General features: G+C 40.3%; 1 protein-coding gene across 1 annotated transcript; it reads left to right on the top strand.

Annotated features, from left to right (window-relative positions):
- Positions 1 to 13,923: 13,923 nt before the first annotated feature.
- Positions 13,924 to 17,812, top strand: il12ba (interleukin 12Ba). Its single transcript, XM_070837019.1, has 8 exons — positions 13,924 to 14,043; positions 14,758 to 14,851; positions 14,944 to 15,231; positions 15,376 to 15,478; positions 15,705 to 15,946; positions 16,059 to 16,231; positions 16,419 to 16,540; positions 17,067 to 17,812. Exons 1-8 carry the CDS (start codon positions 14,032 to 14,034, stop codon positions 17,104 to 17,106), a joined length of 1,074 nt encoding a protein of 357 aa, XP_070693120.1. The 5' UTR covers positions 13,924 to 14,031; the 3' UTR covers positions 17,107 to 17,812.
- The last annotated feature ends 1,468 nt before the right edge of the window (positions 17,813 to 19,280 follow it).

Raw genomic sequence — 19,280 nt, 5'->3', positions numbered from 1 at the left:
CACTCAAACATTTTGTACTCTTAAAATGCTAGTGCCACAGTTGCTTTTCTAACTCAAGAGAAGTGTGTATTTCTCCGCACATGAAGATTTTAATCTGCTTGTGTTTTGGGGTAATTGCTTCTCTCTGATTTCTCTCAGTTGCATTTGTGAAGTTGTTTTCCATCGTTTTCGGTTGGTATGCAGACATTAGATCATTGCCCAGCATTGATACGAGTATTTTTCATTGAAATGGTGAAGTAAGCCTACATTAGCATAGCATTAGTGAGCAGGTGTGACCTCAGAACGTTTGCTTGAATTATGTGTTATGATGAAACTCAAGGGTGACAAGCTTTTACAGCAGAAGAAGTACACAAATATCAAGGCTAGTGATATATTTCTTCCAAACATACCTGCTCATCTTTAGCATTTGTGAGTAAAATTCATCCAAGTGCATCCAAGTGCTTTACCTGCTAGTCACCTAACATTTTAAATGTATTTTTAAAATGTCGAAGGTTGACATGTTTTTAAGACATATACCTAAACAGTATTTACTATTTTCTAGTAACACGTCCAAGAGAGAGGCATTAAGATATCTCAGTATGTTTTGAACGGACTTCATTTGAGACAAATGGCTCCTATTAAGCAGTGAATGATAGGCCTCAGGTTTTTCCACCCTGTGCCAAGATCGTGAGTGATGAATAATGCAGCTTTTTAAATTCTGGCTTTAACTGAAAGATGCATTTGCAAAATCTCTAATATTAGCGTTGTGTTCCAGAGGAGAGCAGATATAATTATAGAATCTGATTGCTCTCCATCTCCACCATCATCTCTGACGTGTTGTTTACGAAATACAAATCAAAGGGATAATAGACGAGCACCCACCTGCTCACTCACCTGCATATAAATAGGAACATTTAGCAAAGACAAAGCAGCATCTCACAGAACCTGTGAGTGGGAGGGGCAACAAAGACTGTTCCTGCCCTTTTTCTCCTAACCCTGTTCATCTTTTCATTTCTGCACCGCATTTTATAACCGCAGCTGCATAAACTAATGTTGTAACTTTAAGAGCATTTGACCTGGACCAATAGTGTGCATGAATTGAATTCACTCACGACAGATTTATTCACCATAGGCTTAAAGAGGGATCAAAAAGATTTACAGACAGGTGCATGGTAGAAGTGGACGTATAGCCTTTGGCAGTCAGACTCTAAACAGTGGTGGTGGTGATGAAGGACTGGTAGTGAAGAGTAAAGGCTGAGATCTGGATGAGCGCCTGTGATGAGCTAGATGAAGGGACCCTGGGAGCTGAACACGATGTGGGCAGGAGGTGAATGGGTTGAAGGAGGATTGCATTGATTTACATGGAGAGAACAGCGTTTAGATTTGACAGCTACGAGAGGATCGGCTCACAAGGCAACAGTATGATTGGTTTAAGTGAAAGAGTGAAACGCCCACAGTAGGCTGATGAGATAGAAGAGGGTGACAGAGAGAGGAAGAATGTAGATAATGAGTGAGCATAAAGATAAACGGTTGTCCTGGTTGGAGCTTCATAACAGTTGCCCGCCGTCAAGGCTGATATCCCTAAAAGTCCTGCTTGAACGTTGTTCTTTACCTCTGTGATTTTGAAACACAGAGGTAGGAAACCGCTTGTGTTGGGTGGGAGTAAATTACTGTTGATTCTGTCTGCTGCTTTTTTGTTTTGGAAGCACAAATTAAATGGGATGTAAGCCTCTCCCCGACGGTTGTTACTATAGCAGCAAGATCACAGACAAACAAGTAGAGCAGACTACAAGAAGATAGCATGATAGGTAATTATAAAGAATAAAAAAAAAGCACAACCGCCACCGACAACAGAAACAAACAGATCAACTATATGAAAAAAGACCACAGAGTGTGCAACATGTTACCGTGATGCCTCGCAAATGGTTAATACTCTTAACTTGCTTTCCTGAGAGGTAAGGCAAGCTACTTTGTTTGGTATGCTGTTGGTTTCTCAATGAGGGAGCCTGGATCTACAGTCGTATAACATTTTTAGTATTTGTACTGTCGTGCGGGTCTAAAATGTTCATCCAGGTAAGTACGCACAGCTCAGAAAATGGAGAAAACAATGCAAGCTATCCACCATTCAACATTATTTTTCTTTTTATGACTGTTGTGCTTTAAAACGACATGTCTCAGCAATGGGACATGCTAAAAAAAATTAGATAACACACTCAAATTATCATCACAAAAGATGAATGAGTCAAAGAGAGGAACCAATTGTTTACTATTCTCTAGCTAAGAGCCTGGCAGCTGCAGATGAAATAATTCATCTGCTTTATTCATTCTGAAAGCTCTGTTATCATTTTGTGAGTGCCTGCAAAAAAAAGGATGACAGAATGTTAAGTGTGATGGATTACTTATCATAGACCAGTTTGAAATACTTGAAAGTTAATTTTCTTAGAGTAAATATTCACAGGCAATATAAGATAAGTGTAATGTGTAATTAATGGGCCTCAGCACAAAGACGCAAGTGTAGGGAGTGCACATATCTTCCAGCAAACATACCAGAGGATATGTATGGCAATATTGTGGCAGAGGCATATGAAGTGATTAGTCCAAGCATTAAAACTAAAATGATTTATATCACTCCAGTTTATTAAACATATTTACATATTTAGGAACTTTGTAATTATGTGGTATCACTCATTAGTTATCATCCTGTGCTTGATACCGTAAGTAACCAAGTAATTTGCTTGTTTTCATTTGTTTGTGTATCTTTAGGAGCAAAAATCGATCTGACTGACACTGTATGTTCTCAGCAACTCTTCCTAATTGATATTAGACATTGGTGGTTTCTTACCCTCGAAATGACACCTCTACTGTACAAATACACGCACAGCCAGGCTGAGAATGTGCAGACGAGGGTCTTGGCTGAAAACCAGACAAGTGGATATTTCACCACCTGCCTATAACAGGCCCGTGAACAGAACCAGAACCAGCCAAGGACGTGATTGCTACTTGAAAGAGGACCAGAGGCCGCCTGAGCAACAATGAACAGATGTCAGTACAGCGCTGCAGTGAAACAACAGCTGTTGCAACCGCATCACTGCTCTTGAGAAAGGGAGTGGGCAATGCAGGCTTTCAACTCTGGTGCACAGACCCATTCATTCCCCTTCAGATGCTCTGTCACTTTTTGATCCAAGTTAGTTGGCTAACGACAAGATGCAATGCCACACTTTCTCTACTATGCCCAGACAGGGCCACTGTTTATCCTGGAGCGACTGAGATGACTGAGAGATCCCTTAACATCCTGTCAGTTCATGTGGGTGTGGTAGAACCCATACAAACTTGGAACTCGTGGTTCTGTTTAAACCATAATTTCGGAACGTTGATGTGTAAGGGGCCAGGTTATGTCCCTCCAACACCAAATTGGCTGAGCACTGACTATCGTGTAAATGCCTGCAGCCCCCACAAGCAGAGAGATGGAGCCTCTGTATCTTAAAGCACATTGGACGTTCTTGAAAATTGCACAGTTGTAGGGCGCTCATGTGCAGCACCCCAACTGGATGGGCAGCTGACTTACTTTTCCACTACCCTAAGAGAAAGAATAGGGATATACCCACTGTAATGAATGCTGACACCTGATTGGGAGGTGAGTGATCCCTGATCAGGGTGCTGAGGCAGACTTTTGAACACATAGGAGTGGGTGGGAGTTATAAAGAAAATGGGGTAGAATGGGGAAAAACGTAGAAAAAATAAATCATGACATGGAAATCGACTGAAACAGCAAACAGCCGAGCTCCTGTGAAGGGAGAAAAAAAGCTGATCAGAACTTGCATGTTATGCAATGAGTTATGACCATGGGAAAATTTTTTCTTTGTTGTGTCTTAACAGTCCTAACTGTGGGAAATGCAGCACATTTTTGAAAGAATGTGGTCCTTTTTAGAAATAGTTCGTTTTTCAGCATCTCTAATCATTGCAAATTCAGTGAAAGGAAAAAAAAAAACACACACATTCTTGACGTTGACCCTTGACGTAACTGGAAATTCTCTTTCTGTGAACCCTGCGATGTTTCCTGGATGACTACACGGTGTGTGGATGCAAAGGTTTGTTGACATTTGAACTTTAGTCCTACAGTGCAGAGTACAGAGCAGGTAGGCCCTGACAGGCTTTCTGCAGAGGTGTACAATAGATGCTCTGTTCTGTGAATCACGTGAAGTTGTGTTGCTCAACCTTGTCCTGTAGAAATTATCTTAAACTTGGCCATGAAAACAAATTAATTCAATTACTACCAATATTTAACCCCCCACTCCACTTCCATCAATTGAACTGACCTTTTAATGGCACGTATGAGCTTTTAGGACTATTTTGAATGAAAGGTTTTAAAGCAAAAGCATGCGGTCGCCCCGGTATGTCTCCAATTTTTATATGAAATCAAATAAGCAAACTACACCTATAAAAATGTTCCGATGAGTTGTAGCTCATTGATGTAACTACAATGAAATCTTTCGACCAGCACCACAACTTCCCGTTGTTTTATGATGTGTGAGTCTGTCTCGCTCACTTGCTCATGCTGCTCATCAGGAAAGAAAGGGGAAAACAATGCCATGGCATGACCCTGCCTTTGAAGAGGCAGCGTTCGTGGACGTTTGACATTCCCCTGGCATGGCATCACAGGTCTGCTTCTTCACATATCAGCCTGTGCAGCGCAGATAATACAATGGGGCAAGACTGAAATAGTCCATTACACTGATTGTGTTGGCCCGCACAACCACCAATTACAAATCTCCCGTTCTTTGATCCAAAATTACACCTGAATCCATCTGAGATATGAAGTAGTACCTTTAATCAAATGTACAAACTAACAAATCCTGTCCCCTCTCTCTCTCTCTCTCTCTCTCTCTCTCCGTCATACAGCATCACTCATCAAGGCTGACTGACAAGAAAAAGCTGCAGTATTTCACAGAGGCTTGTCTCAGTTTACGCCTGTTCGCGCAATCATTGCTTCTGAGACTTCTGAATTGTGATTACATTCACAGTAGCAGATATACTGAAAGCCGAGGTTTTCCTTGAAATTAAATAGAAAGCTAACTCTGAAAAACCAAGCTGTCTTACCACTGTCTAATCTTGACCCCTCAATACCATAGGTAAGGAAGTATACGAACATTAGCGCACTCACTGCACAATTAATTACATTTTTTAACCTATTTCATAAAGTGCAATTCAAGGATGGCAACCAAAAAAAATCCCATCACATAATTCCTTTTATGTAAATGTTGGGCCTAATTTTGCAAACTGTTCTGAGGCACAGTACATGTGTGAAGATGCAGCTGGAGGCTGTAAAATACTGCGGTCAGTGTGTCTTGGACTATTGAGTGTTGTAAAGAAAAGCAGCTGACTGATAGAGAGTAATATGACCACAGTGAAAAGATCAATCCTTCTGCCTACATTTAGAATTTATCATTCCAGACTGGTATTTTTATAGACAAGATGAAAACAGCAAAGGCCACCTTGCTTTATGAAAATGGAGATGAACAAGAGTTTAGTAATTAGGCCAGTATGCTTAGTTTCAAAGTTTGTTTTAAAAGAAAAACAATTGATTATCAAGTGAGAATCAGTGCATTTTGTTTAAAAATGTTTTTCTTTTTCTTTTCACGCGTGCATATTTTCCTAAAGCAAACACATGTTCTGTGTGTGTGTGTGTGTGTGTGTGTGTGTGTGTGTGCATCCTAATACACAGGAGAGCAAAACAAAGGTGGGACAATCCCAGGCTACAGATAAGATTACCTCGAAGGTAACATCAGCCTCATAGGAGACGTCAAGTGAAAAAAATCATTTAAGAGAAGCTGCCTTTGTAGAACTGACAGGACATTCAGGTTCTCTTTGTCTCTCTGACATCCCTTCATTATCATGACTGTACATGCAAAAAGTATTTGACGTTGCTATGGTAAGGCTGTGATGTACTAGTTTGTGCATAGCAGGACAGATTAACCCACTTTGTCTCAGATTTCTCTGGCTTTGCTTCCCGCTGAAAAAGGCTCCCAGGCAGGATGCCAGGACCTCCAAGGAAAGTCCAGACATTTGCCCTGTGCCATCATGAGGCCACCAGAACAGGAAGAAACGTATTAACAGAAAAACAGAAAAAAATGAAAATACAGAAAGGCGACGCATCACGTAGAGCTTGGCAGTGTGCCAAGAGAGATAATCAGAGATAACAGCCAAGCCAAAGGTTGAGTCGTTCAAAGCAGATCCAGAAAGTCCGTTTGGCCGGCTGAAGCCTCTGTTACGGGCAGACGCTGAAAATAACACGCAAAGGGAAGTGATCAGTGAGTCAATGAGCTTATTTATCCTGTTTCATTTTAAGTGCACGCACTCTATGCACACACACAAACACAAACAACAGTCACTGACCTCATGAGACGGCCTCATAAAGTTGTCAGGCAGAAAGAACAACATCTTCTCCCAAACCAGCTCCTTTTTATAATACAGTGCCACCCACATATTGAGGCAAAAAAAAGGCTAAATCTCTATCCCACACTCCATCCGCTCTCTAAAATGGAGAATCATCCTTCCTGGGAATAAAGACGGAGTTTAAATAAAGTGGCCCTGTTTGATACTAATCCTGCACTTTTTAACAACACCACTCTTTGAGTTATCCAAGAGAAATGAATCAGTTTCAGAATGTAATTCCAATTATTGCTACCTGCCACATGGATTCCCCTGAAGTCTGAAACTCTCACACACAATCTGGAATTAAGACAATGTGAATGGGAGGAAGGTTACTATTTTTGCCTGTGGCCCCATCCATCCCCCTCAGTTCAAAAATACCAATTATTTTTTTTATTTCGAGTATTTTATAAGATATCAGTCAAAGGATCATGAAAACCTCTCCCTTGTGTCTTCAGAACAAAGCTGTCAGTGTGCACTTCCCCCTAAATAATCTCTTGCGTCTCAATGCACAATAGGAAAATCAATGCTCTAAACATTTTCTGGTGTTACTGTATTCTTCCATTGATTGTTCCCTTCCTCTTCTCTTGTCTGTTGAGAAAATCGTCAGTTCCTCTTGAGAATCCCGACACAAAAACAGAAAAAAGAAAAACTCTTTGTTACGGACACTTTAATCAAGCTTTGATCAAATGGACTTTTTCAAGCTTGATCTCTCTTCTTATTAACAATATTTTCTTCTCTAACACCTTTTTAGTGTGAAAATTGTGTCAAAACTTAATTAAAGTGACTTCTCACCGGTGTTAGAAGAGAAACTTTGCAGGCAGTCTGCAAAAAGGTGATATAATGCCTGAGAAAATCCCTCCACCTACCCTTTCTCTCCAGGAGGCTACCCCTCACTGACCCTGTTCTTCTGAGAGAGGACGATAAATGGTGCAGCACCAGCCTATGTTTTCCTGAGAGGAGACGATAGAGGCTGCGGCACTGCGGGGAGCTGCTTTCATTATTAACTCTTCATCTGAAGCAAAAGTCTCGCATTAAAATTAACTGCACTCTGTGAACTCTGAAATTGACTTCAGTATTTGCTCCCCTCAGCTTGAATTCTATCAATAGATGATTTGATATAAAAGTTAAACAACTATCTTTGTTGGAGAGTTCAAATATGCAATGTGGTTACAAAAAGATGTGGAAGTCCATGAGATAATGACCCTACTTCTCACTTGATTTATTACCTCAGTAAACGCTTTCCTAATGTGTTTATGTCTCAGTCGGTAGCTTCAAGTGTTCTTTAAAACAACATGATGTTAATATCGATAAAACATGCTTTTGGGAGGGACTACCTTGCAACTAAACAATCAGAGGCGGTCGAGGAATCCCAAAAAACAAAGATGGTGGTGCCCATAAAGCTAAACCCGAAGCTTCAAAACTGGTTTGTGTTCTACAAACCAAAGAACGCACCCACTTGTCAAATCTCTCATACAAAGAACACAGGTGTGATTATTCAATGTGACCGTTTGAACCAGCCCTTTTTCATTTGATTTTGATTTTGACAGTGTTGTTTTAGTGGATGTGTTTAAATACAACTACATAAAACTGAATAAAGCTTTTCTGTATTTTTAGCACGGCTTCAGGGATGGCGCTGTCAGTCAGATCAGTAGGGCGATTGGTCCATCATTTTGGTCAAGGCTGAAATATTTCAACAACTATTGGACAGATTGCTTTGAAATTTTGCCCAGCTATTCATGCTGTATTCATGCTCCCCAGGGGATGAACCCTTCTGACTTTGATCATGCTCAGATTTCTCCTTTATTGGCCTCCAGTCACTTCAGTTCAGATATTCATCATCAACGCTGTGTTCATGCTGAATACCTCTTGCTACCATGCTGATGTTAGCATTCAGCTCCGCAGCACCGAAGATTAGCCTCACACACCTAACCTGAACTTTAGTCGCTAAATGCGTGGGATCAGAATACAGGAGGAATGAATGCAAATTTAAAAGTCTAATAAAATTTGCGAAACTATTTTACTGTGATTGTTCCTTAGATTGTTCCAAAGCTAGTCAGACGAGTTCACAACGCTGCATCAATAAGTGGTTCCCTACAAAGAGGAATTTTAAGAGCAGGAACTACAGGACAGTCTGTGACTTTCCCAGTCGGAGAGAGTCGTAATGGGTCTGTATGCACGTACACTTCAACAAAACCAACTGAAACAAGCCAAAATGATACTGAAAAACAGATCTGTTGTTGCTCAGTCAGTGACAGAGAAGAAGCTCTGGCTCAGGGCGTCAGAATCCACCACCTCATATGTCGACCTCTCTATACCTCCGTCCACTCCTTTCTTCATATCTCTACCACACACACACACACACACACACACGAACACACATGTTACACGTTACATCATTACAGTCTCCTTTTTCCTTTTGTTTCCCTACTTTCCTTCCCTCACACAGATGAGATCACTGCACTGATTTCATTCCAGTTGTTACGGTTTGGGGGCATCTGGGAGACATTCCAGTGCAGCGCCACAGATCACAAGCCCATGCAGAGCCTCTTGCCCAGCCGTGTAATTCTCAACAGCTGCAGAACATCGAGTTATGACACTTGAATAAAGACGACAGACATTCTCAATTAACTCTGAATCTGTACAGCCAGTTAAAGTGCACATTTGACACAGCATGTGTAATTTAATAATATTGCATAGATTGTGCTGATTGCATAACTGATCACACCACAAGGATTTAATGTACTGGATTTCTGAACTATCACTTCTACTGGAAAACTAGACAAATGAAGTCTCAGACACAGACACCTGTAACTCTCTGGGGACATCTAGTGGTCACACATGAAAACTACATAGAAGATATTCTAGAGAAATCCTGACTGATCATCTATTTCAGGGGGGTCCAAACTTCTTTCACTGAGGGCCACATACAGAAAAAACATACAAAGGGCTGGGCCACTCACCAGAAGTGAGCTATACTGCTAACTTTAATCCACTAGAGGTGATGTATATCCTCACCTCTAGTTTATTAAAGTTGGCAAAATCAATCAAATGTAGGTAAATTCTGCTTGATAACTGAATATGATTCAAGAAAAAACAGCCTTTCCATTAGTGGGCTTTCATTTATTAGTTGTGGTACAAGCCGGTCTTTGCCTTGTAGGCTCTTGTTCAGGTGATCAGGTGATCAGTGAGATCCACTAAAAATGCCAACCAGATAGGGTCACTGAGCTCATGAAGAGCTCCTTCTCTCTTCAAAACTGGTCCATTACTGATCTCAGGGGACAAAAACCGCTGCAGCACAGAGCCACGACTTAGCCAGCACATATGAGAATGGTAGAGCAGCCCCTCCCCTCAGCATCAGCATCAGCATCAGAGAGGGAAGCTTGAAATAGTCTGTTAGAGCCCTGGTGCTTGAATTAACAGCCTTACCTCCACTTTCTTGCCCCTCTGCGGACACCGTAGATTCCTTTTCGCTCACCTGTCCCAGCTAGAGCTCCATCCATCGTACCTCCACACAGCGCGTCCCATTTAAGTCCCATCATGCCAACTCCACCTGGCACAGCTTCAAACACATCCTCACCCGTCGTGGTGCTCTTTAGACTGCTAACATCAAGCAGCTCCTCCGTAATGCAAAAGTGATTGTCATTAGTTATTAGCTGTGCTCTCATCGCACACAGTCTGAAACTTTCTACCCTCACTTGCTCTCTTACGTTTCCTTAATTCCACCATCTTGGGTCACCTGTAGCACATTTCTTCTTCGGTTACTCATTTTATATAGAAGCTGCCTCGTTCAGGACAGTTACTCCACCTAGTGGTGAGACTAAGAAGTACAACACAGTCCAGTGCAGGTTCCATGTGTGGGCCGTGTTCCAATACATTTTTACAATTTCCTGCGGGCCAATGAAAATTGGACCACGGGCCGCAGTTGGTCCGCGGGCCGTGGTTTCGACACCCCTGACCTATTTAATCGTTTGTTGAGAGTGGCTTCACTTCCCCAATGTTTGGAGTTTCACTGACCTCACTGATGCATAAAAACTTTGTCTTCTTTTTTGTCTGCCAATAATAAAACCAATATGGTGTAAAGTATTGGCCTCAAACAGAGCAAATTTGTCATTTTCTGATGTGGAATTCTGGTATTATCAGTTCAAAATCATGTTTATAAGAGAAGTCATGAAGTATTAAGCTGATGTAACAATGCTAAGTAGTTTAAAGAGGACCCAGACTAGACCAGGACTCCAAACCAGAGCATTATGGTCAATTAATGAACTCACACTGTTACACCTATTAGATTTAAAACTGCATTTCTTAGCTTTGGTTTAAGTCTTTACTGATTACAAATCAGGGTTTAAATGGCTGTTAGAAATGATTATTCTCCTTTAATATCTAAGAAAGAATGCAAGTGAAAAACATCAGATATTGAATTATACGTTTATTTTTAATATAATTATAAGTTTCACTGGGATTCTGCTATTTGCTCAACATGTTTCACAGGTTCAGTGTAGATCAGACACACACACGTGTCTGCACACATGTTCAGCTTACAACAAACGGGAACAGATGAGAATCACAATGACTTCATGTTCTGCTTGAACTCAGACCTGCACCAACCACAAACCGTGTAGTTCATGAAACTGAGACCAAGAGTTTCATCACTGCAGATGACATATGATAAAACATATGATGAGTCATCACTGATCATTGTCTACAAATATGTTTTGTGGTGTTATTTCACGAATAGATTGCAGACACGTAGTATGTAACCCATCTCTGTGAACTTCAACCCTCAAAACCTGATTTAACAAGTGGACACAAACCAAATAGTGCCGAGGGACATCTGGGTAACTCAAAAATGGGTTCTAACTTCTGAGTGCATGAAGAAAGCAACTATTTTAAAACTAAAAAAGTGGCATTTGTGACAGTTTTTTGTAAATATCCAGTTTAGTATCCGCCTGTCTGACACTATGATCTGCAATAATTCACAGATTTCCCAAACTGTAGTTTGTCTGTGCATGCATTATGTTGCTTTATTCAACTTCTTTTGTAATTTGCATGAGTGATAAATCTTTGGTCGTGTCACCGCCGACATTGTAAGGGAGCAGGACTTGAGAAAGCCAGTCCTTTGTTTGTCCACCCAGTTGGACGAGGTCCCATTCTCTGACCTCCTCGTGTTTCTTTTCATTTTTTATATCTCATTGCCCCATTTGTCGTCCTTTTTATCAGGCCATCCTGATATCATCAGCCTTCTTTTACCAGGCCAACCTGTTTTATTTTGTTCAGTTCCCTGGTTTCACTATGATGTCGTCTCTCGGTGAAGATCTACGAAAGGTCTAACCTGTTTTAAAGATGGCACATACAATCAAATGGCATGCAGATGAACATATATGTGTGACATCATTGTGATACCACAAGGATAAATAACATGCTATGACATCATAGGATGATATCACAGATCTCTGGATGTAAGTTAATATTACGCTCCCAGATTTGTTACATTTTATTCTGGACATCATGCTATTTAAATAATTGGGAATGAAACAGAAAATGAAACTTAAACATAGAGACCTGAAGCAGAAACATAAAGTAATAAATTAATCATGGAAGTTATGTGATGCTACAACATATATCAGTTTACATGCTTTTATATATTTTTCTCAGGTATCGCAAGTAAATAGTAACTATTGGTGTCAAATAAATGCAGTGGAGTAAAAAGTACAGTAGAGTAGAAGTATAAAGCAGCATAATGATGGAAATATCCAAGTAAAGTACCAGTACCTCATTCTTATACTTTTAAGTACAGAACTTAATGTAGACGTGGTTGGCAGGAGTTGATATTAGTAATAGTGACACTAAACACAACGGATTGTATTCAGTGGCTCTGATGAGAGATTGTTAACTCTAATGGGCTTTCACCTCTTTCTATGACAGACAAATGGCAGAAGTGGTTGTTGTAATTCACACAATAAACACCCCAGTGTTTCCAGAACGCAATGGGAATGCACTGACATCATTAATTGGTTTGTAGAAATGCACACACACACACACACACACACACACACACACTATTACCTCACACAAAGGCAAAACTAAAAAGTGAAACCAAATCTCCACTGTCATCCCAGTCTGTCAAAAATCTTCCACTCTCATCTGTTTCTGCTTTGATTATGTTGTATGACACACTTTCTTGTTGCCCACTGTTCATAAGCAGAGGACCCCTGACATGGATGAACAGCTACACAATGAAAAAACTAACAAAACAAATGAGGACATACAGTCAAAATCTTAAAGAAATGTCACATTGTCGATGCTGGTGTCAGCGCTGTTGTCGTATTGGTGGATACCTGCAGGCCCGAAATGACCACAACATCTGAACTGAAGGAAAATCTATGAAATATATCATAACACTGCCACATTATATCATCACTGAAGATCAGACAAACCAGAATGAATTAAACTCCAGTCAGTTTGTATTGTACTCATGTATCAATTGTAGTATCACAGTTCAGTGCCCTGGAATGGAAATAGGCTATTAAAAGCCCACATGGTAGGAAAAAAATCTCAGTTTAGCAGTTTTTTAAAAAACTGCTTTAAAGTTCTTTATCTATCTAATTGTTGCATACCCACATGATGAAATGATGATGACAATGTTAGGCTGCCTCTCTGTAGTGACTTTGTAGCGTGCAGGTCATGATCTTACACTTCATATATAGTCAGAGGTCAGGGGGAGCACTTTGGCCTTTCTACACTGACAGTGAAAGAGGACATTTTAGTCTTAAAATGTCAGCATGACTCATTTGTAAGGAGCTGAAGTTTCTCTCTTAGTAAGTATTGTGATACATAAATCGTGCAGTTTAGATACGAATTTAACCTGCCTGCATTTGTAGGGGATGACCTTTTATTCTGAAAGGCCTGGACCGGAAGTCTTCTGATTGTTGCAGCTGGTGGGCCTGTGGTACCTTCAGGGTCCACGCTTTGTTTGGTGAAGGTGGAAGATTTTGCCAGATAAGGTGAAAGTTGGTCTTTTTTTTTTTTTTTTTTTACTTTTAAACTCTAATAATTAACTCGAATTACCGTTCAACTGCATATTGGTGTCACCATGTTCCTTTTTTTTTTAAATCCCGCATCATCATTGAAATATTGACAAGATGGTGTCCTGCACGTACTTTCAGGTACGCAACCTGATATTCAAGGTAGGTGCTGCTCACAGGTGTGGTTTTGTTATGCTAGTTTGTCTTCGCATGAGAAATGAAATGTAAAAGTGAAAAGTTAGGAGAGGAGTTAGGAGATAAAGAGAGGCTCTGTGAAAGGTTCTGCATGCAACATTTAAGTCAGTGGTCGCAACCAACATTGTTTACTAACCAACCAAAATGAAAATGAAAAGCATGGCACTCAGGAATGTGGTTGCAAATGATGTTGCGCAGTGAATCGTGAGTCACAAGGAGAATGGCAGCCAGTGGTGGAAGTGAGTGAAGGTGGCTCGGTGCCTGCGCTCATGTAAAACCAAGACCTCTGGCTGGAAAGCGAAGTTCCTCTGGACTTTTCTGCTTTGAGCGGGGAAATTTGTTCCTGAAATGTCAATCGCATAAAAGTCGCTCACAAGCGCAGGACTCGCCATCGGCTGTGAAAATGATTGTCAAGGTAAGAGGACTCCTCTCTGGTTGAACTGTATCAGTAGGAAAGATTTGGGTTGAATGAATCCACTATTAGGAAGAGAGGGGTGTGTGGCTGCAGGTTTATAGAACTATGTGCGATTAATAGCCAGTGTGTGGTTCCATGCAAATAATATTAATTTAATATGCAATTGGTATAATTATAAAATTGGCAATTGCCAGTTTTTGAATAACATGGTGTCAGACAGATTATTTGATTAAATTTCTTTTCTTTTTTGTTAAAAAATGTGTTAAGTTGAGGAAAATGAATGAGAGTTTGTGACATTAGTTATCTTAGGTGGATAAAAGTATAGCTAGTTCATCTTTGTATCTTTGAGGGCAGTGAGTTTAAATTTGCCTCTTGATTTGTGACTTCCTGACATTATGAACAAGCAGAAGAACTCTTAAAGCTCTGGCTTTAGCCTGCTCTTCTGATTAGTGGGATTATTATTAAGATAAATTCTGTGTTAATGTAATGTTGCTTTGTGAACTTAATTACTACAGTAATTTACGGCTTTTTGAGTTATTAACTAGAGATGTAATGTTTTGCATTGATCACTTGCATTCAAGAGTCATATCTGTGTAGATTTGTTTTTTTCTTTCACTAATCTCACATGTGCTTTCTTTATTCCTCATTTTTTTTTGTCTTCATTTCCCTCTACCACCTCACTCTCTCCCTCTCTGTCCCCTCTTTGTTATTCAGATGAACTTATTTGTTTTCAGCATTGTCTGTGCGTTTCTGCGAGTACAAGTCAGCGGCCGAAATCCGATGCGCCACTGGACCCTGCTGCCCCACAGTATGTTTGATCTCTATGAAAACACAATACTCACTCCAAGTTCAAGTGATTCCTCCTCAACCTCCTCTAATTTCTGTGTCCCCTGTTGCTAGTCTTGGTTGTGGAGGTGGATGGCACTGTGGGCCAGCAGCCCCTGAGCTGCCTGGAGTCGCCGGAGGAGCTTGCAGGGAGAGACGGCGGGAGTCAGGAGATTTTTTGGATGAAGAACGGAGTGAAGGAAGCTCAGAGGGGAAACTCTTATCTAGTGCAGCTGGAGGAAAGTATAGGGGGGGGCAACTACACCTGCCACAGCAAGGACGGATCACTCCTCAATCACACTGTGGTGCTGATCCAAGAGGATGACACTAAGAGGAGGAAGATTCTTGTGACGACTGACAAAGGTACAGTTTCATTTAAAACATTGCACCCTCAATGTAATACAGTAGAAGTAGGTAGAATCTTGGGGAGTTTTGAAGTATTTTAAGTGATAACTTGCCTCTTGTTTGTTTTTTGTGTTCCTGTCTCTGCACTTTTCACATTTGAAGATTATTTAAAGTGCTCCGCTCAAAATTTTGACGGAGAGTTCCACTGCTCGTGGACCTGGCACAGCAGTCGCGTTGGCAAAGTGGCATTTATCAAAGCTGGACGGTAAGCTCACAGACCGCTGAAACGTTTTCTATTTTGCTGTCAAATAATAACACAGTGTTCAGACTCATGCCAGGGCTGAGACTACACAGTGACACCTTGTCATGTCTCAGGATCTGATTTCATATAAAAAACAATACAGTTGCAAATGCATGTTTATCAGTAAGTGTTCTAAAATCAGTGTGTCGCCTGAATTAAAAAAAAAAGTACTTTTTGCTATTTTAAGCAGCATTTCTGACGACAATGAATCCCAGTGTTCTGTGGATCTGAGCGGCCAGCGCTGGACATGCTCCTCAGGTTGGGGTAACTTCAGCTGTTGGGTGGACAACAGCGGACACAGGATCTTGTGTGTGGACAAGGAGCACTGCCCCTATGCTGAGGAGAGCCAGCAGATCTACGTGGAGATCTATGTGAGGACTGGGCACTTCCTGGTGGAAAACTACTCTAAGCACTTTCACCTGTCAGAGATAGGTGAGACACATTTGTTTTTCTGTACGCAACTTCTGTTTTCTTCTTTTTACTCACTTTCCCCTCTCATCTTTGTTCTCATATCACTGTATGTTTTTGCTTTGGCCCTTGATAGTGAAACCTGATAAGGTGAGGATCAGTAAAGTCAACACTTCGATGGTGGAGTGGAGTTACCCAAGCTCCTGGAGCAGTCCCTTCTCCTACTTCCCCCTCACTTTCCAGATTGCACAGCTCAAAGGGGAATGCAAAAGGTGTGATAACCCATGCGCTGATTCAAAAGCTGGAAAGGTAAGAAATATCTACCGATGTAACTTTTATGCATAAAAAAAAAACTAAAGCGAGTGAAATGAATATAGAAATGTTAGATTTACCATAACATGTTTGTGTCATGACTGGAAATCTCACAATGCATAAAAGAGCTGCACAAAAATAAATAATTAAATATTATTATTATATTCTTATTTTTTCTCCTTAGACCTTGAAAGTCCACTCTACAGACATTTGCCAGTTTGAAGTCAAGCACAAAACAAAAACTGTGTGCGTGCGAGCTAAAGATGCTCTTTGTAACTCACAATGGAGCGAATGGAGCCATCTCAGGTCAGTGCCTCCCAGTGGTCTAAAGAGGGACATTCACCAGTTCTTTCTCCCCCCATGCTTACCAGTTATCCTCCTTGTTTCCCCACTTATTGCCAGCCCCCTGACCCTCCTCCCGCCTGCAAACCAAACTGTGTATACATTCTCAGTATCTCTAATTGTACCTGTTTGCCTGCCTGTCTTTTCCCCTTCTGCCCTTTTTTGCATCTTGATTCCTGCTTGAGGGATCTGAGTTCGCTGTAAACCAGAAAATAGTATTACAGTTCATTGCTTATTTTACTGTATTTATTATTTTTATTTTAGTGTGTTTTAATCGTATTTTATCATCTTTTACTCTGTCTTATTTACTATCTATCACTGAATTATAGACAGCATCAAGCTAGATCTCAAACTCTCAGGCTGTAACTAACTATCTTGAACAGTGCTGTAGGAATACATTTTGCTTGCTGGCTCAGAATTCAGTTGGTAGATAAAGGATTAGATTAAAGAGTTATTCCAGACTAATTTCTATTATTTTATTCCATTACAGATTGAGGAGAGCCAAGAGGAACAAAAAACAACGTGCATAATCATAAGAGGAAAGAGAATCCCAAAACTGGACATTTCAAAAACTTTTTGTCTTCTCTTATATCATGGTGTTTGTAATATGTAACTATTCTTAATGATAGGGGAAGAAATTAAATATTAACGCAGTCTTCTAAAGTCACGCACCATTTTGCTGAATATTTGGATTGTCAGTGTTGCACAGTTACAATCAGCAGCTTCATCGTTGCCCCATCTGCTCTTAGAAGAAGTTCTTATGGGAATTAAATGGGAACATTGTCAATGTCATTCCTGAAGTCTCTGTGGAAACTTTGTATTACCTGTAACAAAGCCTAACCTTGTTTCTGTTCTTTACGCAAAGTACTGCGTAAAGAACAGAAAGCTCTATAATTGTTTCTATTTGACCACCAAACAAAAGGTTTAAATGTCACCATCTGCCAGGAGTTGTGTGGCTTTTCCCTAACCAGTCAGGTGAGAGTGTGGCATTTGGTGGAAACTCGCCCTCACACGGCAACAAATCACCAAACTGTCGTTTGGATCTCAGCTGCCGCCTGTTCTCTAGAAGATGTGGCACGTACGGTATTTCCTCTGTTTCATGCCAAGAGACACATGTCGTTTTTGTGCAGTGTTCTCCTTCCCTCAGAGTTCCTCAGTTGCTTTGTTTCTCTTTGAACACACACTCTCACATACTGTATATTGGTAGTTAAGTTACAGCAGAGGAAGTGTTGTGTTTCTCAGCCTCACAATGAGAGTGATTGCATTTAACCTGTAGGTCAGTAACTCCATGATGGTATATTAGTCAGGTTTACCCCTCATCACAGGTTATTATCTCAGAGTTAACATGGGTGAAAGTATCTAATATTTTAGAAGAGAAAAAAACATTGAATATTCCCACATTCTTACTTCCCTTCATCAACTTGTGACTAGATTTGAGATAGAAATGCTGTACACTACATTCATTCGTCAGCAATAGTTACTAGTTACTTCTCAGATATTGTTGAAGTGAAACACAAGATCAGTTTAGAGAATAGGTACCAACCAACAGGACAAGCTGTTGAACTTGACAGCAGTAAAGCGTTGCTTACATTTACAAGTCAGTGAATCAGTAATACTATTAAAAGATAACTTATGTGGTGCACTTAAAGGACATGTCAATTCTTATTTTTTTGTCCAAGATTTTGCATCTACAGACAGACTAGAGAGTTTTTTCATTGTGGTATTCCTATTTTTGCTAATGTGAAAGATCTCGGTACGTCTTCCGTTACTGGAAGGTTGGAAACCTGTGGTCTGGTGAGAGCACACACTAAATAAGGATTTATCCCCTGAAATGTAATGTCATATAATTCACTGGATGAACTTAATGTATGAGGCACAAATAAGATGAAAAATCTTTAAAAAAAAAAAAGTCTTATGTCTGATTTTTAACTACTTAACGTAAATATTATTTACACATTAGATCCCACGTACACTGTATCATGGCTTTTTACACGACTAATCTATGAAGTCTGATGTATAAGTTGGGTAGAAAGAAACTATTTATAGGTACTGAAGTATTATTTAATGTGAGCTAATCACTCTTCAGAGATGAAAAGCAGTTTCAAGCAACCTAAAATTCCAGTGCAGTTATTAGCGAAATGGATACACACATTTTTTTTATTTATTACTGGAATTCCAGGTCACATCATCACATGCAAGAAAAGCCCAAACAATCAAAATCACTCGTACCGAGTCGTAAGCCCGGAGCTCTTTCTCCGTATTGGTCCGTAGCTCGGCTGGTCAGGAGGCTGTGGTCTGCCTTCTCTTCACTTCCCTGTCACAAAAAGCAGAAGAGGTGAAGTGATGCAAGCACTTTCAGAGGCACACCACACATATTAAAGCTGACACTCCTGACCTTTGATTTTTTTTGTTGTTTAGTTTATGCTACAGAGCACACTTGACACATTGTTGGGAAATGTTTCTACTTTTGGCCTTTCCTTTTCCCCCCTTTACGAAACGTCAAAGGGAAGAACAATGTGACCAACCGTAACTTCTGTGATGCATGTTGCTGAAAGTGAAATTTAGAACTTTAAATTCAAGTGCATCTATATCAGTATGTCCATAACTCAGTATCAGTGTGTGTGCTCTGACATTACATAGATAAAAATGTGTATTGGTATGTTTACAGAAGAGCTGCAAGTAGCCTAGCAATTATTTTACTTAT

This window comes from Pempheris klunzingeri, chromosome 9, assembly GCF_042242105.1.
Source record: "Pempheris klunzingeri isolate RE-2024b chromosome 9, fPemKlu1.hap1, whole genome shotgun sequence".
NCBI lineage: Eukaryota > Metazoa > Chordata > Actinopteri > Acropomatiformes > Pempheridae > Pempheris > Pempheris klunzingeri.
This window is presented reverse-complemented; position numbering and strand designations above follow the sequence as displayed.